We start from the raw sequence: 23013 nt of genomic DNA on the forward strand, positions 1-23013 counted from the left end.
GGTGGGCCCTTGAGGGAGGGGAAGCTTCACAGTGTGGCCCTGGGCTGAAATCTAAGGTCTAGCCTTTGTTTTGTTTCGTTTTGTTTTTGGGGCACACCCATCTGTGCTTAGGGGCTACTATGTCTCTGCCTGGGGTCACTCCTGGCAGTGCTTAGGGACCATACATGCTACCAGGGATTTAACAGGATTGACACCATGCAAGGCAAGCACCTTAACCTTTGTACAATCTCTCTAACATTCTCAACCAACCAAAGCAGCTCAGTATGAGGACCTGAGGATGCAGTACTGCTTGGACTCTGATTTGCTCTGGGGCCCACACAGCTGCTTCTGGTGATGCTGAAGGGACCCCATGGTGCTGGGAATAGAACTGGGACCAGCTGCAGGCAAGGCGTGAGCCTACTCCTTACACTATCTCTCCAGCACCAGCTATGAAAATCTTTAAACTTTGTTTTAAAATAAAGTTTATTATAATTAATATCAGTAAATGTCTCATTTGTATATCTTATATACCTATATTCTTCTGTATCACTATCACTGTCACTTTATCACTGTCATCATTCTTTGATTTACTCAAGCGGGCACCAGTAACGTCTCCATTCATTCCCAGCCCTGAGATTTTAGCAGGCAATCCTTACTCGTCTTTCCCAACGTATTGGAGGCTCTTTCAGGGTCAGGGAAATGAGACCTGTTGTTATTACTGCTTTGGGCATATCGAATATGCCATGGCTAGCTTGCCAGGCATACTTGCCAGGGATACTCTCAGTAGCTTGCCGGGCTCTCCAAGATATATATATTTCTCTATTACACATGGTGTGGTATCCTAAGAATGTAAGTATGTGGTAGGTTAGGTAGGTTATTACAACACCTATACTCTTAGGATTGTATAAACATTTCTCAGATGAAAAAGGGTCACAAGTGGGAAAACTTTTCAGAAACCTGATCTGTGGCATCTTTGAACAATGGATCCCAGGACTCTGGGTGGTGAGGCGGTTGGGGCTGGGAAGAAGCCCTGGGACCAACAGAATTCAGCCTGGCCACAGAGCTCTAGCTCCTCTCCAATGCAGTTCACACTGCTCCTTTTTAGCGTTCTCGTTTGGTTTTGGAGCCACCTGGTGGTGCTCAGGAGCGACACCCAGCTCAGTGCTTGGTCTACCAGGAAGTGCTGGCACCAAACCTCCTGTATGCTGATCTACCTCTCCAGCCTAGTTCATACTGTTCTCCATTTAAGAGGCAACCTGTTTATTCCCACCTCTTTCTTGGAACTTAGATGGGCACCTCCCCCAGGAAGCTCTCCTGATCCAAGCAGTACCAGGTTCATTTGCTAGTTCCACAGATTCTGTGCCACACCCACCCCAGCACTGTTCTCTCTTGATAACTGGCTCCCCTTAACTCCTATTTGTGGTTCAAACCTCCCCACAGCTCCCCAAACCAGGAGAGGGATGAGTACCTGGTGACAAAGAGAGGAAACAGCTTGAAGGTGGCTCCACCCCGCCTGAGTTCAGAAGCTGCCAGGCCTGAGGCAATGTAAACAGCACTCCCTTCTCTAAAAGGAATTGCCCAAAAAACACCCATCCATAAACACCTATCTCCTTAGAAAATTCTGGCAAATTTCCCGTGTTCCAATCAACATGTCCTTAGATAGTCACATAGGGCAAAACTGAAACAAAACACTCTGCCTGGCCTGGCAGTGTGGAAGCTTATGCCCTGCCCCCCACTTGCCTCTGCAGAAACTTTCTGTGTGTGTGTGTGGGGGGGGGGGGGGGTGGAGACTTCTGAGGCCCTCCTTAATCACCCACCTTCTGTGAGAGTAGGTGTTGCAACAATTGGTTCCTTTGCTGCTGCGGCTCCGTGACCAAGCTGATAGTTGCCCACAGCCTGAGTTCCTAGCAGGCAGCCTACAGGAGCACCCCTTCCTTCTTGTCTGCTGGCTCTGCAGGCGGGAGCGGGGGTGGGATGGGTTAGAGTGGGGTGGGGGTCAGGCAAGCCAAATGGAAGAGGTCAAGTAGTGGAATGCTGAGTGCAGCGTACAAGTACACAGGTGAACTCAGGTCTGACCCAAACCCAGTGTAGGAGCCACACACTTGCTGTGCGACCTTAAGCAGAGCTAGCCACTGTGCTCTCGTTGGTCCCAATCCCCTCTGTTTTTGTTTGTTAATTGATTAGAAGAGGGTCCTCCCCAGTGATGCTGAGAGTCACCAGGGCTTCAACTGACAGTGTTTCAGAAGGTCATGCAGTACAAGGACAGAACTCGGGGCCTGAGCCCGAGCTCTCTGGTCTCCTCACCTTTTTCACTTCCCTCTGAACACTGTTCCAGAGAACAAGCACCAGCCTCTGTCTTCAACCCAGAGATCATCTCGGTGGCAGCAGCAGGATCACTCTAACCACAATAGGATCATGTCACTCAATAACTTTAAAATATTCTATGTTAGAAGGTATAGAGATATGCATGTAACCTCTCAGTAACAATATTGCAAAGCACAATGCCTAAAAGGAAAATGAGAGAGAGAGAGAGAGAGAGAGAGAGAGAGAGAGAGAGGCAGGCTGTGTGGCTGTGTGTGGGGAGGGGGCACAGGAGGGAAATGGGGGATATTAGTGGTGGGAAATGCACACTAGTAAAGAGATGGGTGTTGGAATATGTATGACTAGAAACTCAATCATGAACAACTTTGTACCAGTATAGCTCATGGTGATTAAATTTTTAAGTAAAATAAAAATAAAATATACAATGCTTAGGGACAGAAATATAGTACAGGGGATAAGCACTTGCTTTGCTCATGACCAATCCTGATAATTTTCAATCCTTAGAACTGCCAAGAGTGATCCCTGAACACAATGCTAGTTGTAAGCCCTGACCACCACTGGATATGACTCCAAAATAATAATAATAATAATAATAATAATAATAATAGTAATTCAATGTTTAACCCCTGCCAGATTTTATACCTGGAATTTAAGAACCTAGGACTGGAAGATTCAAGTTTCATCGCCTTTAGTTTTTCACTTTTGTGTGGTGCCAGGCATTGAGCCCTGGGCCTCCAACACTTAAGCATGCACTCTGCTACTGAGTTAGTGCTCTTGCTCCCAACTTCACTGTAAATCAGTCTTGGGGCTCTTTTTTTTTTAACTTTTTATTTATTTATTTATTTATTTATTTATTGGGTCACACCTGGCGATGCACAGAGGTTACTCCTGGTTCTGCACTCAGGAATCACCCCTGGCGGTGCTCAGGGGACCATATGGGATGCTGGGATTCAAACCCAGGTCGGCCGCGTACAAGGAAAATGCCCTACCTGCTGTGCTATTGCTCCAGCCCTAGTCTTGGGGCCCTTGTGTTGGTAGAAGCATGAGGACTTGAGTTCAATCTGGGCCCCAGTGCATTTGCTGGGATGCTCCCAGAGGCACTACCACAGTAAGCATTTGCTTTTCTGTACACCACATATAGAGGGGAGACTCCAGTTGTGCAACGAAACTAAGAAAGTATGTAAGTACTACACCCAGGTATGAACAACTGGTGAACTGTCATCACAACAAAGACAAAAAGGAAAAGAAAGGGGCTGGAGAGATAGTGTGTAGAGGTAAGGTACTTGTCTTGCATGCAGCTCACCCACATTCAATCCCCAGCACCCCATATGGTCCCCCAAGTCTTCCAGAAGTAACCCTGAGCGCAAAGCCAGGAGTGACTTAACAACAAAAAGGAAAAGGAGGGGAGAAAAGTAGAAAAAGTCTGAGCAGGTTACCAGGGACTCTCCATGGCACATGCTGGTTCCTCCTCCATGGACACCTTCCCATTAATCCTTGACCCTTAACCCTTCCCAGATCCCTGTACAGATAAACTTCACAAGCCAAGGCGCCTGCTCTCCTAGGTACACATTGTGATTGCCCTTCCCACCCCCATCCAGGATAGGTGTGGAATTGCAGAGGAGCCAAGAACCCAACAGGGACCAGGCAGTCACGAGGGCCATGTGGCTGACGTTTGGCTTGAATACCAGCAGCATCCAGGAACAATTGAGCTGGCACTGCCAGAAATTGGTTTGGTGCCCTGGCCAGGAGCAAGGAGAGGAACAGAAGCAGAAAACAGGCAGAAACGAGACACAGAGCTGTGCTCAGGAAAAGCTGCAGCTGCAACCTGCCACCAAGGTGGCCTGCTGCTGTGCCTGTTCTAATGTGATGCGGGAAGCCAAGAGCAGGGGCGAAGCTGCCATTTCCTGGGACAGTAAGAACCATTCCAGGATGTCCTTTGCCCACCCACACAGCAACATTTTCCAACGCGGATTCCTTTTAGCTTCAAAATACTTTGGTCGGGCTCGGAGACTGCATGGAGGGGATTCATTCACTTTATAGCCGGAAGACCAGATATGGTTAAATATCTCCCATGAACCTGGATTGGCTAAATCTTTGGAGGACCTCATGGTTACAATGTAGCAGGACTGGGTTTCCTGAACTGTGGCCTGGACTTTATCCAAAGAGGATCAGGTCTTTGGCCCCAGGGAAAGGGGCTGAGTCTTCACTGTTTATAGTGATCCATATAGGCTCTGCATAACAGGGAAGGTGTGACAGCAGGGGTCCACCAAAGCTGACCTCTTGGCGTCAACCCCTCTGAGGACAAGGTGCATGCCTGTTACCTCTGGGTCTTCTCTCAGGTCCCTCCTGTGGGTCATTCCTAAGAATGTGCTGGCTGGGGCACTGAGGTGCCAGCCGTTCGAGGGAAGGCATAAGCTTTGACAATCTTCCCAGGTACTAAAGGCCGAGTGAGTTTGAGTTAAACTTGAATTTGAGTTGGCCATTGCACCAACGGCTCCACCTGCCCAAATCCGAATTCAGTCTCTCCTATGGACTGTCCCCATCTTACTCAGCAGTGATGAGCTCATGGACCGAGGCTCCTGTTTGGCAGAGCCATGGTAAGGGTTCTCAGAGCAGCTGGGCACATGGCTAGGACTCCCACCTAAAAGGGAGGCCACCAGGGGCTCCAACTGAGAATGGGAGTGGGACTGTGCTTGCGTACGTGTGTGTGTTGTGTGTTAGTCAAGACTGGAATTCTAGAGAACTCTTATTTTTTTTTTTTCATTTTGAGAAGTGTTGGATTATACCCAGCCATACTTGGGTTTACTTCTGGTCTGTGCTCAGGGATCACTTCTGGAGTGCTCAGTGGAGTATAGGTGGTCCCAGAGATTTGAACCTGGATTGGCTGTGTACAGGGCAAGTGCCTTATTCCCTGTGTAATTTTTCCAGCCCACAGGGAAAGTCTTTATACCTGTTAGGCCTTCAGCTGAATGAGGACAGTCCCAGTTTAGGGTCTGACTCATGTGTATGGAATGGAGGAGAAGGGGTAAAGTGTGTGTGTACCCCTGTGTGCAGGAGAGCAACAGGGGCTAGAAAAAAGGACTGGAATCTTCTTATCCTTTAAAAAAAAAACTGGGGTGGGGGGATATCTAGGCAGTGCTTTGGCAGTCCTAGGGGGCACTCTTGGTGATATTTGACTCAGTTGTGCAGGCCTGATGGTTGTGGTTGGGCCCAGAGCCAGCAGGATGACATGCAGTAATGCTCCAGGGGCCATACAGTGCCTGAACTCAGGGCCTAGTGCATGCTGGGCATGGGCCCCATCCCTCTGGGCTATATACCCAGCCCTGTTTTTTTTTTTTCTAAATTTATTTATTTTTGCTTTTTCGGTCACACCTGGCGATGTACAGGGGTTAGTCCTGGCTCTGCACTCAGGAATTACTCCTGGCGGTGCTCAGGGGACCATATGGGATGCTGGGAATCGAACCCAGGTCGGCCACGTGCAAGGCAAACGCCCTACCCATTGTGCTATCGCCCCAGTCCCCCCAGCCCTGTTTTTGAATGTGTGTAATTTGGGTTTTTTAGGAACTTTCTTTCTGGCTTCTGATCTGCACCGGGAGTTGCTGAGGACTATTCCTTGTCAGTGCTCAGGAAATCATGAGGAATGAATCCAGGCCTCTTGCATGCACACCAGCCCTTTGGGTTACCTTCCCGGTCTTGTATTTTGCTAGGATCACACACATGAGAGGCCTGCCAGGATCTAGTGTTTGTGTTAGTGTGAGGGTATGCACAAAGGAATCAGTGACAAGGCCTGAGAGAATCTTCTTGGAGCACTTTAATGCACTCACTGGCCCACAGTCCCTGTCTGGGCAAGAAAGGCTGCCCCACCTGGAGGCTCCCATGGCTCTATGGCCCAGTGGGCCAAGGGGAGTTGCAGCACACCACATTCTCCTCAGTAGGTAAGGGGTGTGAGGATGAAAAGGCGGTCTTCTTCTTTGCGGATCCAGCGCATCAACTTATGGATGGCATTGACAGCGGACGCCTTGGTCCCCAGAGGGCTGTAGCACATGTAGAGCTCAAAGGCACCAGTCACCTGGAGGGGGGGGGGGGGGTCACAGGGTGATGATCCAGGTCAGACATTCGGGCATGGGCCCTGCCCCTGGTCCTGATGAAGCCCGTCCCCATTGTCGCAGGGCCCCCTTACCCAGGCCAAGAGGTTCTCGTTGGGACCCGTGTAGTAGATGGTCTTGAGTGGGCGGGAGGCATTGTGGGCCCGGCTGTGCAGGTACTGGTAGAGCCCAAGCAGCCGCTCCTGCTCCTCATCACTGGTGTAGGGCGCCTCAATCTCAGGGCTGGAGATGGGGAAGTGGGTTCAGAAAGGCATGCCTTCCGTGGCCTCCCCTGGGGTCCTAGAAACCCGGCCCTGACTCTGCCATGTGTCCATCATCCCAGTGCCCTCCCTACCCTCTGCAGGACAGACTCTTTCCACCACAGGAGACTCCCCTGGAGAGAGTGGGGGCCATGTAGACTAGGATCCTGTTCTTGTCCCAAGTTCTCCCCGTTTTTAGTGACCCTTCCCTGGAGGAGTCACTGTGTGTTGGGGAGTCCACAGCTGATGGATCTGAAGAGAAGAAGAGGTGAGCTGGAGACCCTTTGGACCTAACAGAGCTAAAAGGGGAAGCAGCCACAGTGACCAGAAGGTCCTAAGCAAGCAACCCACATCTCTCCAACTTCCTTCTCTAGATACAGCGGGCATCAGAGGTCTTCTGGGCAACGCCGCAGACAGGCATATGCCTGGGAGAAACACGGACACAGGGCGTCGGTGCCCCTGGTGTCAGAATAAAACAGGATCCAACCTGCAGGTTCATTCCAGAGGGGTCATCAACATCAGGAAAGCATCACGTCCCCATGCTGCCAACAGCACTCACCTGGTGAAGAGTCCCGAGCTCTTTGACTTGTAGAGGAAGTGGCGCAGGTCGGGGATGCCCACTTGGGCCACACTGTAGTAAGGCGTGCGCAGCGCCTCCCGCAGCGCCAGGTTGGTTCCGCGCTTGCGCAGGCGCTCCTGAAAGCGGCGGCGACAGTCGGAGACCGCAAAGAAGTCCTCGCGGTCGGTGGAGACCAGCAGCAGGCAGAGATCCGTGTCGGGCTCCAGATAGGAAATGTGGGCGTGGAAGAAGCCGGCGGCGTTGAATTTGGGTAGGCACACAGGCGTCCAGGCCTCCCCCTCGCGGAAGGATGACGAGGAACTGATGAGGTTGAACAGCAGGTGGAGGTCGATGGGGTGTAAAAACTGGTCCTTGCGGCGCACGAGCGCCACGAGCTGGTTGCGCGCCAGCAGGATGGAGAAGACGAGGCTGCGTGCGCGCGCCTGCTGCAAGCTGGAGCTCACGGCGTCGCGCACGGTCGCCGCCAGGGGCAGACAGCGCGCCGCCCCCATCAGGAAGCTGGGGTCTCGCGCCATGAGTTGCAGCAGGTTGTCGGTGATGCGCTCGGAGCCCGAGAGCAGGCGCCGCAGGTCGTAGTTCTGTTTCTGCTGGAAGATGTGGCTCAGCTGCGCGCCCGTGAGGAGGCTGAGGATCTGGTAGTAGATGTAGAGCAGCTCCTGCGCCAGTTCTTGAGCCGACTGCCGCGTGCGGGCCACCGCCACCAGCACCAGGGGACTCCGGCGCACGAATACTACTTTGTAGCCATCTGAGGGTGGGGACGGTGAGGGGGTGTGTGTGTCAGCTGCAACTGGTCTGGCCGCCCCCCCCCCCCAACCCAGCGTCCTCCTCGCACAGCTTGTTATCTTCTGCACCCTCTCCCCCTCCCTCCCTCAGAGCTCTACACACAGTAGGGGCTAAGGAGGAGGAGGATAAAAAATAAACGGCAGCCCCTGGCCCCCTTTCCAGCAGGGCGCCGGATGGTCCTTTTCACTTGCTTCGCAAAAGTGGCAGCATGGCCAGAGTGACAGCAGGTAGGGCGCTTGCTTGCGCGCGGCCAACCTGGGCTCAGATCCCTCTAGCACCACCAGGAGTGGTTCCTGAGTGCAGAGTCTGGAGTGACCCGAGTATTGCTGGGTGTGGCCCAAAAAAACAAAAAAGTGGCACCCTTCGAAGCAGAAGTTATTTCAGAAAAACACACATTCTTGTGCTCTGGGAAAGATCTACGTGGGGCCAGGCCCTGGGGTGTGTTTTGGGGTCCCTCCCCAGTTTCCCAGCCTCTTCAGGGGGAAAGCCCATCTCAGAGCCTCATGTGGCTGTCTCTATGAGGCCATCAGCGTTGTTAGCCCTGCTCAGATGAGGACCATGGGGTTCACAACAGCCAACCCAGCCTTCTAGTCCACTGTGGTCCAAAACCTGCTAAGAATGAGCTCTGGCTGGGGGAAGCCCTCTCCACACCCCTTCCCAGGTGGCTCACCTGCATGGATGGAGCGGATGGCGTTCTTGTCTGCCTCCAGGAAGGACACCAATGCCACCATGACCCCCATGGTGCTGGAAAGTGCCTCCTCCGATCCGTAGCGGGAGTACACAGGCTTTCCCGCCTCACTCAGCACAAACACGTGCTTCTGGTGCTGACGCCAGGCCTCGGCAGCCTCCTCCTCCTCCTCCTCACCTGTGCCCTCATGGGGGGACTCTGTGGCTGGTCTCCCAGCTGCCCCTGACGGCTCTGGCCAGTCCTCAGAGCTTCCAGGCAGCATCTCCTCCTGCAGGTCTCGGGCCACCCCCGTCAGCTGGGTGCTCAGCTCACTGAAGTCCTGGCTGATCTGACGCATGTCTGCTGGCAGGGGTGAGGGAACCCCAGCACCCTGCTTGGGGCTGTTCCCAGAAGCCGCCCCGTCCTCTGATTCAGTCAGATCCTCATAGGAACGGGCATGGACAAACATGGCACCCTCCTGCCCAGCACCTGCCGGCCAAAAGCACTGGTGCTTAGAACAGCGGCTGCCAGCAGACGCCTCAGCGGTGAGGCGCACAGCATGGCACTAGCTTGACTGTCCGACGAGGCAAACCACTCTTCCCTCCTCCTGAGTGTCACAGGCAGCCCCACTGGCGTCGGACCATCACGCTGCATGGCTGGACCCAAAGCTGCATGGCTGGATCCTGGCGGGGCAGCTGGGACCTGCCTCTCTCATACTCCCTCCCCTCCACCAAGTTTTCTCCCTTACCCATCCCAGACACACTGGCCTTTGTCTATTGGCTCTTTGGACATCCTCACAAGCCCCCTACATATCCCAGGGCTTTTGAAGCTGCTGGTCCCTCTGCCTGGAAGGCACAGTCACCTTTCCGATAGCTGGCTCCTTGTCACTCTTCAGTTTCAGCAAAGACAGTCACCTCCTTACCTGACCTCCAACCCAGCACTTAGTATATCACCCTCCTTGAAGGCATGTCAGTCCCTGTCCCTGCCGCCACCACACACACACACACACACACAGACACACACACACACACACTGAGGGGGCCCCCTGGTTGTTGGGATATGTGTGTGCTCAGGAGTCTTCCACTGAGAGCCCACCCAGCCCCACTGAGTCATAAAGCCTGGTCACCGCATTGGAATGGGTCCCTTCTTGGACCATGGCAGTTTCTATCTTTTTTTGGGGTTATTTTTAACAGAATAGTTCACAGACATATTTTGAGTCCCAATGACAAGTTCAGCACTGTACTGGGTATTAGGGATTTAACCTCTCCGTGCTGCAGAAGCTCCCAATCTATCTGACAGAGAGGGTATTACATATATCAACAGATAATGTGTCCTGGGCAGAGCAGGCCTAACTTGCAAGGAGGTGACATTTAAGCCAAGAACCGAGGAGGGGAGAAGGAGCCAGGGTCCTCCTTGTAGATACAGAGAGCAGGAGCACCCTGGCAGCCAGCCAGCACAGGGCAAGTAGGAGAGGTGGGTAGAGGCAAGCTGAGCCCTTTCCCTGCAGTATCCCCAGCACCTGACTGATATTCAGTGAAGAACCGAACAAGCACAGCAGAGCGGAAGGAAGAGTGGGGGGAATCCCCATCACCCCAGCGGCTCCTCAGCTGCCTGGGGCTACACGCCCAGCTCGTACCTGGCTCCATTCCCTGGGCCAGTCCTGGTGTGGGGCTCTCAGCTCTCTCCACACTCTGCCCATCAGAAGGAGCCAATGTGCCATCAGGGCATTCACTGCTCCTCTTCCTCTGCATGTCGGCTGCCATCCTTGGGCTCTCCTGTGGGAAACAAAGGCATCACTGAGGGACAAGGCAAAGGTGCTACTGGCATGGGCCATGGGCAAAAGTTAGAGTGGGAAACTCACGACTATGTTCCTTACCAGCACTCAGCTAACTCATACATCTGCAGAATGTTTTTTTTTTTTTGGTGGCACACCTGGTGGTGCTCTGTGCTTACTCCTAGGCCTGTACTCAGGAGTTACTCCTGGGAGGCTTGTGGAACGCTAATGGAGTGCTGGGGATTGAACCTGGGTTGGCCATGTGCAAGGCAAGTGAACTATTGCTACAGATCCTGCAGAATGGGTTTTGAGAATTCCCCTCTGAAAAATTAAGAGGAGTGTGTAATTCCCTTCTTTTATTACACGGAGGACTCTCTAGAGAAGCTACTGCCCCATTTGTAATAAAATTTAAAATGTGTCTATTTAAAAAAGAAATACATAATTAGATATATTGGACTTTTTTTCCAATTATGAAAGGAGGTATTGTGTCTATTGACTGTAGAAAACTTGGAAACTATAAAAAAGACAAAGAAAGGAGTCCATTATTTCCCACCACTCAGAATCCCCTCACAAGTCACATGTTAGTATTTTTCTTAAAGGTAAGGTAAAGGTAAAGGCCCTCCCGTTGATCGTCGAGCGGGCCCAGTAACGTCTCCATTGGAGACTTTGTTGTTACTGTGTCTGGCATATCGAATACTCTTGGTAGCTTGCCAGGCTCTCCGAGAGGGGCGGAGGAATCGAACTCGGGTCGGCCATGTTGGCCGCTTGTAAGGCGAACGCCCTACCCGCTGTGCTATCGCTCCAGCCCAGTATTTTTCTTAAAAGTCTAAAAATTTGGGCCACTCTTAAATGCTCATGGTTTTCTAATTTTTTTTTGTTTATGTTTGGGTTTTGTTTGTTTTTGTTTTGGGGCCACACCCAGAGATGTTCAAGTGTTACTCCTGGCTCTGTGCTCAGGGATCACTCCTGATAGTGCTCTGGGGATTACACTGAATACTGGGAATCGAACCTGGGTTTGCTGCGTGCAAGGCAAATGCGCAACCAGCTGGACTATCCTCTGGCCCCCTCATGTTCTCTTGAACATTTATTTCTCTTTCTCTCTTCTCACACTTCTCTTAAGTGAATTTCTTTAAATAAAAGCTATGTTGCTTCACTAAAAAAAATAGAAGAATAAAGTTAAAAAAATTTAAGTATATAATATTTTTGGTCACATCTGTCAGTATTTGGGGGTTGTTCCTGGCTTGGTGCCCGGGCTCCTGGTGCCATTTGGGGGACCTTGCCATACTGGGAGTTTGACCTGGGCTCCCACATGCATTGAATGTGTTCTGTGCTTGGTCAGTTTTTTTGAGTTCTTGCTCTGGCACATGAAATTTAATAATTTTTTGGGGTATACTCAGACTTGCTCAGGGCTTACGTCTGGCTCTGTGCTCATAGGTCACTACTGGTGGTGCTCAGAAGATTATGTCTGGTGCTAGGGATTGAACCCAGGTCAGCTACATGCAAGAAAGATGCATTCTGTACTTTATGGCCCCCAGATGTAATTATTTTTGTTTTGTTTTGTAGCCACATGAAGCTAGCTCAGGGCTGACTCCTAGCTCTTCACTCAGGGAGATTCCTGGCAGGGATTGGAGACCATATGTAATGCAGGGGATTGAACCCAGTTGACTGTGTGCCAGGCAAGTGCCCTACCCATTGTACTATCACCCCAGTCTTGTAATAATAATTTTTTTTAATAGAGTGACCATGAGAGTAACAGTTACCAAGCTGTTCATGATCTGGTTTCAGTCATACAATGATCCAACACGCATCCCTCCACCAAGTGTCCATTTCCCATCACCAATGACCCCAGTTTCCACCCTGCAACCCCCACCCCCAATACTTATAATAATTTTTAAAACAAACTTAACAGTAACTGAGTGTCAAGATAACACACTATGAGGTTTCTACCAGTGGTGTTCAACCACCAGTCCATGGGCCAGTGCTTGCTTGCAGATGTGGAAAGGCTAAAAACCACACTCTATCCGCCTTGGTTCTAACTGCCTATCTGTGGACTAGTTAGCAGGGCAGGTGTAAAAGGTTGAAGAAATCAAGTTTATCTGGATTTGGTTATCTAATTCAGATTATTACTTTGAGGCAGGTATTCCTATCAGGTTAAATTTCGAGAGAAAGAAACAGAGGCTAAATGCCTGGTCCAAAGTCTCTCTAGAAAGCAAGCACTGGCGCTGGAACTGAAAGACTCGTGTGTCCTGCGCAACCTACCACAAACATTTCACCATTGAAAACTGAATTTGACCAATAGTTCCTTAGGATATTTAGGCATTTGCAAAAGAAATGAGTCAGAACAAACAGTCTTGTCTTCTGCCTGGAATTTTTTTTTTTAAGCTTTTTGGGTCATACTTGGTGATGCACAGGGAATTACTCCTGGCTCTGCACTCAGGAATTACTTCTGGTGGTGCTCAGGGGATGCTATGGGATGCTGAGAATCGAACCCGGGTCAACCATGTGCAAGGCAAACGCCCTACCTGCTGTGCTATCGTTCCAGCCCCTTCTGCCTGGAATCTTGCTTTTCTTTTGATTTTTTTTCCTTTTGGATTTTGGGCCACACCTCTGATGATGAAAGGTTACTTCTGGCTCTGCACTCAGAGATTACTCCTGGAGGTGCTCCAGGAACCATATGAGATGCTGAAGATAGAACCCAGGTTGGCCACATATAAGGCAAGGGCCCTAACCATTGTACTATTGTTCTAGCCCCTGGAATCTTTCTTTTCTGAGTAGACTTTGTACCTTTGTACCTTTGAATTTGTTTCCATGGCTTGCCTAGCCTGCCAGTTCGCAGTGTGTATCTGATGGCCAGGACAGGCTCAGCCTGATCTCCTAGTCCTTCTGCAGCCTCAAGGTCAGGTGGAGGTAGCTACCAGGGGATTCTAGGGGCATCAAAGTTGAACAAGTTAATTAGGGTCAGTCCCTCAGGCCCTGAGAGGGTCTCTGCATGTGGAAAGCCTTCGTCCAATCCTCAGCACCTCATGATTCCTCAAGCACTCTCAGAAGGGACCTCCCTGTCCAACACAGAGAAAAGAATAGCTCTCAAACTCTGCGGGGTGTGGGCCTCAAAAAAAACAGGGGGTGGGGATGGAGGTAGTACAGGGTTTAAGGTGCTTGCTTTGCAAACCAGCCCCTGTTTGAATCTTTAGCACTACATATAGTTCCTTCAAGCACTGCCAGGGGCCCACTCCTGAGCACAGTTAGGTGTAGCCCCTGGGCATCTCTAGTGCCAAAACCAAAACCAAAGCCAAGCCAAACAGAAGAAAAGTGTGGTTCCCAGGTCCCAGTGAGGCTTTGCTTGAGTGGGCCCAGTAATGTCTCCATTGTGACAATTGTTACTGTGTTTGGCAGATTGAATACATCACGGGTAGCTTGCCAGGCTTTGCGGGCGAGATACTCTCGGTAGCTTGCCAGGCTCTCTGAGAGGGGCGGAGGAATAGAACCTGGGTCAGCCAGGTCGACCGCATGCAAGGCAAACACCCTACCTGCTGTGCTATAGCTCCAGCCCGAGGATATGGTTGGTATCAGGAGGTGGCATTCTTTCCACCCCAGCTGGTGAAAGACAGAGCTGGAGGGTTATGGACCAACTGTAAACACATCAAAGATTGGCTAGAACTAGGAGACTAGAGGAGCCTAGCAACAAAGGGAGTCGTACACTGACTTACTCTAATAATTTAGAAGTCTCTCTGGGTTAGAAAGACAGCACAGGAAGTAAAGTGCTTGTCTTTTATGCAGCCAAACTGGTTTAACCCCTGGCACTAAATATGATCCCCTATGTGCGATCCCCCAACTCCGGATTATTGCTGGATATAACACCAAAACAAATACACAAACCCCCCCCCCCGAAAAAAAACATTATTTGAATGTGTATTTCTAGCCCTAATCTCTCTCTGACTCCTAAAGGAACAGATTTATTTATTTGTTTTTGGTCTTCGGGCCACACCAGGCAGTGTTAAAGAGAGGTGTGCTACTCCCAGTTCTATGCCCGAGGGTAACCCCTGGCAGAGACCATGAGGTGCCAGGAATTGAACTCTGGTCTCTGTCTGAAATGTTAAGTGTGCATTACAGGGGCCAAAGAAATAGTACAGGAGTTAAGGCACTTTTCTTGCCTGGAGCTGATCCTGCCTGATCTTGATATGATCCCCAAGCACTGCTGGAGCACAGAGCCAGGAGGCTGTTTACAGCCCACCACTGGTTGTAGCCCAAAAACCAAACTAACAAACACAAAAACAAGTATGCCCTCCAGTCCACTGAGCTCTCTCTCACCCTGGGACACACATTAAACGACTTAATTTCTGCTATGGATCTTTTACAGTATCTTACAATTATATCTCCAAAACAGATCCTGATCATACCCTTATAAAATTGCTTCTCCCAGAATTTTCTCCATCTCAATTAAAGACAATTTCATCCTTTTAGTTATTTGGTAAAAAACTTCTGGAGTTAAACCTTTTTGCCTCTCTTTCCCCCATATCTCATTTATCAAAAATATTGGCAAATCAAGTCAGCCATACTGCAAAATAAAGGCACATCCGGCAAAATGTCTTTCTTGGTAGTAATACCTTCCCCCAAGGATGCCCCTTGGGTTTTTTTTTTTTTTTTTGCTTTTTGGGTCACACCCAGCGATGCTCAGGGGTTATTCCTGGCTCTGCACTCAGGAATCACTCCTGGCAGTGCTTGGGGGACCATATGGGATGCCAGGGATTGAACCCAGGTCAGCCGCGTGCAAGGCAAACGCCCTACCCGCTGTGCTATCGTTCCGGCCCCTGCCCCTTGGTTTGTAATAACTGTATTAGACATCCTTCAAGATGGTCCCCTGTGATCCTAAACTCTTGGTATTTGTGCCTCTGTGTACTCCCATTCCCACAGTGCAGGGCTGATCTAAATAATCAACAGGATGTGAAAATAATAATGTATGTTTCTGAGTCACAAATAATGTGGCTTCTGTTCTGTTCTCTTGGACCACTCCATAGGGAGGGATCTAAGCCATGGTTTGTTTGGATGTTGGTAGCGCCCGATATGAACTCAGGGCCTCATACCTGCAAAGCAAGTGTGCACTCAGCTAACCTCTAGTCCCCAATCATTAGTTACAGTGTAAAGACACTCATGTAACCCTACAGAGGTAACCTCATGGCAAAAAACTGAGGCCAAGGTCAGAGAGACAGTGTAGGGTTTAAGGCACTGGCCTTGCATGCAGCCTACCCTAGTTTTATCCCTGATACCACATATGATCCACTACCAGGAGTGACCTAAGCACAGAATCAGGAGTCGCTGCTGAGTACCATTAGTATAGCCCCCAACCCTACACACACCCTCCTGCCAGGCCCCAAAACTGAAGCCTGCAAACAGTCAGTACCAATGTGTCAGCAAATGACTGACCTATCTTGGAAAAAATCATCTAGCCCAGGTTAAACCTTCAATTCCAGTGTAGGTCTGAGCCCAGACCACCTAGCTAATAGACTGACCTGTCTGAAATAAATATTTACTGTTATTTTAATGCTAAATTTTGGCATGATTTGTCTCATAGCAATAGACAATATAACAAACTTATATTAATTCAGATTATTTATGTATATATATTTTTTAATTTTGCTTTTTGGGTCACAACCAGTGTTGCACAGGGGTTACTCCTGGTTCATGCACTCAGGAATTATTCCTAGCGGTGCTCGGGAGACCATATGGGATGCTGGGAATTGAACGGGGTCAACCACGTGCAATGCAAACCCCCTACTCGCTGTGCTATCACTCCAGCCCTATTTATATAATTTTTAAAAATATATATTTACAGTACCAGAGAGCTAGTTCAATAGGCTTAAGGTGTATGCTTTGTGTCAAGAGGCCCAAGTTTGATCACTGGCACCAGATGGCACCCCGAACAATGCCAGGACTGACCCCCAAGCACAGAGCAGGGAGTAGCCTCTGAGCACCACCAGGTGTCACCCCCAAACAAAAACAAAGTAAAACAAAACAAGAGACAGTGCACGGCTTAAAGCACTTGGGATGTGGCCAACCCCAGTTCGATCCCAGGTACCACATATGGTTCACCAGCACTGCTAGGAATGATCCCTGAGCACAAAGCTAAAAGTAATCCCTGTTTTTGCCAGGTGTGTTCCCAAAACCCCAAACCCCTAGCTTAAAAATGAACAAACATGAGAGAGAGAGAGAGAGAGAGAGAGAGAGAGAGAAAGAGAGAGAGAGAGAGAATCTCCTGGGCTGAAGAGATAATGCAAAGGTTAAAAGGAGTATAAAGGTAAAGGTAAAGGCCCTCCCGTTGATCGTCGATTTGCTCGAGCGGGCCCAGTAACGTCTCCATTGGAGACTTTGTTGTTACTGTGTCTGGCATATCGAATACTCTCGGTAGCTTGCCGGGCTCTCCGAGAGGGGCGGAGGAATCGAACTCAGGTCGGCCATGTTGGCCGCTTGTAAGGCAAACGCCCTACCCGCTGTGCTATGTAGCTTGTAAAACTTTTAAGCTTTGTTTGCAGCTACAGTAGCCACTTCATAGGCATGTGTGGTCCTTGAGCACAGAGTCAGGAGTAGTCCCTGGCACAGAGCCAGATGTGGACCCTGAGCACTGCCAGATGTCTCTCCAAAAAAAGCAAACAAAGCAAAATGAAACAAAAGTTACCTTAAATGACATTCCAAATAGAACTATTTGATCATTGAATTGAGGTTCACCAAAAGGAATTTAATAGTGCCATGGCAGCTACAGGTAGCCATGATACTGTGACAAAGTAATAGTTTTTGGTAACCATGTAGAAGTTTTAAGCATTTCATATTCCGACACTAATTTATTGGGCACAGCTGCAATATTTTCTTTATGTACCATTTTAGAAAATTTGGGGTTTAGGGTTTATGAGGGAAGAATTATAACTTTTCTCATCTAGTGATTCCATAGAGTATCCAGCTTTTGTGCACCCTAATACTGATGCTAAGTGGGAAATACTCCTATCTAGAATCTGACCACATCCCATTACCCCAATACTACTTTGGCTGAAGTCTTCTAACCATCTCCCTACTTCTGACTTTGTCCTGCACTATTTTCCCTTCACTCAAAGTGATCCTCAAAACAGAAGTCAGATTGTATAATTCCTCTACTCACAGTTCTGTAATGATTCCACTCCACTCAACAAGAAAGTCAATCTAGGGCTGAAGAAGTGGTACCAGGGCCAGGGCCCTTGGCTTGCATGTGCCCCACCTGGGTTCAATCCCCAGCATCACATATGGTCCCCCAAGCATCAGCAGAAGGATCCCTGAGAAGAGCCAAAAGTAAATCCTCATCATCACAAGGTGTGGCCCAAGACTCCCCCCCCAAAACAAGAAAGCCAATCTATCCTCACCCCACTACTCTTACCTCATCTACTCTTCCCCTCTTCTTGTTTTGCTTCAGTCCAGTCACATTGACACTATGACTTAATCTTAAGTATAATGCAAATGTTGGGCCAAGAAGATAGCACAAGTGTTCGAGCTCATGACTAGCATGTGGGAGACCCTAAGTTGACCTTGCCACAGCACACTTCCACCTGGCACTGCTAGGTAGAGTCTTGGTGTCCCACGTAAAAAGATAAGTAAAAAACCCTTGGCCCCAGACTAGGGAGGAGAAAGGCAGAGGAGGAAAGAAACCAGGAGGGTGATAAGAGATAGATGGGAAGCAAGGGGATCCAAGTACACCAGTGGTGTAAAGGAGTCATGGTATAGTGAAATATCCAAACCAGAGTCAGGCTAAAGTGACAGTACAGCGGGTATGGCACTTGCCTTGCACATAGCTAACCTGAGCTCAATTCCCATCATTCCCTATGGTCCCCCAAGACTGCCAGGAATAATCCCTGAGTGCAGAGCAAGAAGTGAGCCCTGAGCACAGCCTGGTGTGTTCCCAAAACAAAAATGAAAACAAACAAACCAGCCAAAAACACAAACCAGAGAGTCAAGGACAATAAAAACAGGAGATCCAAACTTCAAAATGTACTTGCCAAGGTGGCAGGCGGCAGATGGGGGCCGTGGAAGGGTGGGAGGGAAACTGGGTACCTGGTGGAGGGAAGATCACAACGGTGGTGGGATCGGTACTGGGACACAATATGTCTGAAACTCATCGATGAATAACTTTTGCAAATCATGGTGTTTTAATTTAAAAAAAAAAAGTAAAACAAGGCAAGGCATGAATAAATGTAAATTCTGAGCACTCCTCTTTTGAACTTTTCCCTTAAAGAGCTTTTTTTTTTTAATATTTTATTTTATTATTTATTTATTTATTTTTATTAGTGAAACACCATGAGGTACAGTTATAGATTTACAGATTTTTGTGCTTGGGTTTCAGTTATACAATGATCAAGTACCCATCCCTAAGAGCTTTTTTTAAATTATTACTTTAAGGGGTGGATTGAGGGGCCAGAGTGATGGTACAGCTGGTAGGGTGTTTGCCTTGCACATAACCAACCCTGGTTCAATCCCCAGCATCCCATATGATTCCTCGAGCACCACCATGAGTAATTCCTAAAAGCCAGGAGTAACCCCTGAGCACTGCTGGGTATGACCTAAAAAGTAAAAGAAATAATAATAATAAAAATAAGGGGCATATTGGGTTTTGGGGTCACATTCAGTTGTGCTTGGGACTCACACCTGTGTGGCCACATGCAAGGCAAATGCCTTACCCCTCTACTATCTCTCTGGTTCCCCTTGAAGAACTTTCTTCTGGACCACATGTCCCTGCCTCCCCTCCAGGCCCCTAAATCATGACCTGGGGGCCTGGTCTTTCAGATCTTGTCTAGTTCTCTCTCTTCCTTCAGGGAGCTACTCAAGTGGTATCTTATTAGGAACCCTTCAGGCAATAACCCTGATTCTTTCCTTCTTTCTTTTTTGCACTTTCAGAGATCAAACCCAGGATCTCATAAATTTAACACAAATGCTCTACCACTGATTCACATCTCCAACCCAATAATCCTAATTCTTATCAACTCCCTACTGCCCTGGCTTTATATTTCTTTTTTTTTTTTTTTTTTTTTTTTGCTTTTTGGGTCCACCCAGCAATGCACAGGGGTTACTCCTGGCTCTGCGCTCAGGAATTACCCCTGGCGGTGCTCAGGGGACCATATGGGATGCTGGGAATCCAACCTGGGTTGCCCCTGGCTAGATATTTCTACATTGAAAGTTGAACGGTGACTTTACCCAATTGTAGAATGTCACCTTCACACACAGGAAAAATGTAATCAATATTTCCTAGATAAATAATCCGGAATGGATAAGGTAAGAGATCCTTAAAGAATATCTAGCTACCTAGCTGGGTCTTTGGAGATCCCTGCTGTGGGGAAGATTTGTCCTTGGTAACAGTGTTCCAGAACAATGGAGTCAGAGGAAGCTGGAAGAGCCAGGCTGATTTATTTGTTAATTTCAGCAGGTGGTATGAGAGACTGAACTCAGGCATTCATGCACGTAAGGTATGAGCTTTGCCACTGAGTCACATCCCCAAACCTGGCTTGGATTTTTAAAACCAATATTTTAGTTATTTTTTTAGGGAGGTGATTAGGGGCCATACCACATAGTGGGACTATTCCTGGCTCTGTGCTCAGAAATCACTCCATGCATGCTCTAGTAACCAGGGATCAAACCAGGGTCCACTGCATACAAGCAAGTCCCTTAGCTCCGGCACTCTCTTTCCAGTGCTGGATTGGCTTTTTGTCTTAATTTTTCTTACCAACAAGAAGATGATAGTACCAATTTATTGAGCTGTAGGATGAAAAGGGATAGTCCCAATTTGGTTACCCTGGGATAGAGTGGGTATACTTGTATACACACTCTGCTGCTCCACTAACACATCCTGTTGTTGCTGGATTTGTTTGTTTGTTTGTTTGTTTGTTTGGGGGCCACATCCAGCAGTTCTCAAGGTTTACTCCTGGCTCTTAACTCAGGTATCATTTCTCGCAAGGCTTGGGGATGCCAGGGATCAAACCTTGATCTGCCCCGTGTATGGCAAGTACCCTACCCTCTGTACTATCTTATCTCTCCAGCCCCAGCCTATCATGAATTTTTTTTTTTATGGTTTTTGGGCCATACCCAGCAATGCTTACTCCTGGCTCTGTACTCAGGAATTACTCCTGGCGGTGCGCAGGGCACCATATGGGATGCCAAGGATTGAACCCAGGTCAGCCATATACAAGGCAAGCACCCTACCCACTGTACTATTGCTCCAGCCCCTGATTATTCTTACTTAGCATGTAGAACTGGTATATAATCTGTTATGGAGGGGCCTACCAGGCAGTGCTCAGGGGTCACCAGATCCACACCTGGCAGTCTTCAGGGAGACTATGGATGGAATAAGGATACAAGGATACAAGGGATGGAACCCAGGGCCTCCACATGCATAGCCAGTATTCCAAGCTCTGATTAGTCTCCCAGCCCCTGCCAGATAAATTTGAGAGTTTGCACACCCTGAACCAGTCCCGGAAATACACACCTATTCTCATGAGGCCAGGTAGCTCTAGCTTAAAGCGATCCACCTGTGATGTTGAGCCAAAGTGCTGTCTGTGGGCCTCAAACTAGCTATATTCCTCCAGGCCGACTGATTATTCACCACTGGCATTGGAATTGCAGAAACAGATTGGGTTTTCTGGAATTCTCCCCTAAGTTAAAATTCTTTGCCACATGCCCCTGCTCTGTGTCCTGAATGTCCAGCATCAAGATAGCAATTTACCTGCTGTCATGAGGACCCCCATCCCTCTTCCACCTTGTGGGCTTCAGTGACCAAGTCCAGCATTGGTAAATGGAAGCCAGCATGGTGCTTGCATGGAGTGGGGGCAGGGTCAGCAGCTAGAGCTGCCGGACACCTGTACAACAGTTCCCTTGCCTCTAGTCCATGCAGCATCTCAGCATATCCAAGACTAGTCCCTGATGAAGCAGATAGCTCTCTGGACACTCACTCTGGAAACTAGACAGAGGGTGAGTGACTCACAACAAAACCCACCCCAATGCTTGATGAAGTTTTAAACCTGTGTGGCTGAAACTCCTGGACAACAAAGGCTGAAAAACTTAAGCTCCAGTCCCAGGTACCTTCTCAGTCAGCCTCCAGAAGCCCCCAGGGCTTGCTACTTTTCCTGGGAGAGCCCTTTTGTGCTTAGGGGCAATTTCACCAAACAAGCCACAAGTTAATCTGTCCTAGCAAGCATTCCTCTCTTCCTAGGACTCTCCTTCCTGCTTAGCTCTCCATCCGGCTGACCCGTCAGGGGAGTGACCTCCCTGGGAGGGTGGTGCCAGGACGGCGGATGTGTGGCTGAGGAACAGGCCCAGGTGAGGCGGCTGGAAGAAGTCTACTCCACACTGAGAGTGTGGCCAGGTACTAACCTGCACTGGCGGCCACTCCCCTCCATGACAAAGGCTGCTCACCCTCCCGGTGCAAACTGGGGCCCACAGAGGGCGCCTCACCCAGTACAAGGGGCAGCCCCCTTGTTGGAGCAAAGGCACCCTCGAGAGCAAAGTCCCAAGCCTCCAGACACTGCCAGGAGCTGCCCAGTTGCCTCCACAATCACCTCTGCCATCTTTGAAAGGACTCTGCGACCTGTGTGTACTTTAGGGAGAGTGGGCAGGAACTGGCATCCTACCTGGACACTGCCCCCTACAGGACTTCACCCACCCAGCGAAAGGATGCGTTCTAGGCCTGGCCATGCAGCTTCCCCAGCTGGGGGGAGGGGGCAGCAGGCTAAAGGGCCCCCGGACCCAATCCTCCCACTGCAAATACTAGCGTAGATGGCAGGGGCCCCAGTCTCCAAGCCCCTCCCTCCAAAGATGACAGCTCTCCAGTCTTTTAGCGCCCCCAGGCCACGTGGGTTGAGAGTCGGACTTACCTATTTCTCTGGGGGTCCCAGGATGCACAGAAATTGCCGGTCACTGCCCTCTGTCGGACCCCCAGAAGGGCGCGGGTGTCCGACAGGGCCAGGATTGAGGGCACAGGTTGGCGGGGTCACAGCCCCCCGGGGACGCAGACATGGCCACAGCGCGGTGTACCGCACCCTCCCTCCGCCCCTTGCCCTGTCGCCGGCCCAGGAAGACAGTCCTCGCCAGCCTCTAGCGGCGGAGGCCCGGCTTCCAGCGGCTCTGCCCGGCCCGGCCCGGGATGCATTATGGGAACTGTAGTTCTCAGCGCACGGTCTCCAGTGGCGCTGGTGAACTGGTTCTGGCAGAGCCGGGGCGGGGCCTGATCCGGCCAGGTGTAGCCTCGCCCCGCGCAGCCTTCTTTGTCCAGTCCAGGCCAGGCGGCCTCCGACCTGTACCCCGCCGGAGCCCAGAGCCAGGGAAGATCCCAGACCAGATTCTTCAGACCTTCTGTCTGAGCCAACTAGATAGAGATTTATCTCAGTTTAGAGAAAGACGCACTCGGGTGTCCTGCACTGATTGTGGAAGGTTGCTCAAGGTTGCGGGCTGGATAAATGTCTTTAGTGAGGCGAGACCACACTGTAAAAGATGTATGCTAGTGCAAAAGTTACACTCATTGTTGCTTTAAAAAATATTTTTAGCCACATTTTATGTATGACTAT

At 49.7% G+C, this 23013-nt stretch overlaps 1 protein-coding gene across 3 annotated transcripts; it reads right to left on the reverse strand.

Moving 5' to 3' along the window:
- Positions 1-5983: 5983 nt before the first annotated feature.
- Positions 5984-22606, reverse strand: MON1A (MON1 homolog A, secretory trafficking associated). 3 transcript variants are annotated; one of them, XM_056129135.1, is made up of 7 exons: positions 22324-22606; positions 17595-17745; positions 10313-10451; positions 8680-9165; positions 7206-7971; positions 6482-6629; positions 5984-6370 (listed from the first exon to the last, which is right to left on the reverse strand). In XM_056129135.1, the coding sequence occupies exons 3-7, from the start codon at positions 10437-10439 to the stop codon at positions 6230-6232; spliced, it is 1668 nt and encodes a 555-aa protein (XP_055985110.1). In that variant the 5' UTR covers positions 10440-10451; positions 17595-17745; positions 22324-22606; the 3' UTR covers positions 5984-6229. The 3 variants fall into 3 exon arrangements, with proteins under 3 accessions (XP_055985110.1, XP_055985109.1, XP_055985111.1); XM_056129134.1 differs by lacking the exon at positions 17595-17745 and having other exon boundaries at positions 5985-6370; XM_056129136.1 differs by lacking the exons at positions 17595-17745; positions 22324-22606 and having other exon boundaries at positions 5985-6370; positions 8680-9324; positions 10313-10452.
- Positions 22607-23013: the final 407 nt, after the last annotated feature.

Source organism: Sorex fumeus, unplaced genomic scaffold (genome assembly GCF_029834395.1).
Source record: "Sorex fumeus unplaced genomic scaffold, SorFum_2.1 ptg000072l, whole genome shotgun sequence".
In the NCBI taxonomy this organism is placed as follows: domain Eukaryota; kingdom Metazoa; phylum Chordata; class Mammalia; order Eulipotyphla; family Soricidae; genus Sorex; species Sorex fumeus.

Coding starts and splice junctions, on each gene's coding strand:
- MON1A (XM_056129135.1), bottom strand. CDS start 10,439: ATGGCAGCCGACATGCAGAGGAAGAGGAGCAGTGAATGCCCTGATGGC. Junction 9,166..10,312: donor GGCCCAGGGAATGGAGCCAG/GTACGAGCTGGG, acceptor TTTGGCCGGCAG/GTGCTGGGCAGGAGGGTGCC. Junction 6,630..7,205: donor AGCTCGGGACTCTTCACCAG/GTGAGTGCTGTT, acceptor CCCCATCTCCAG/CCCTGAGATTGAGGCGCCCT.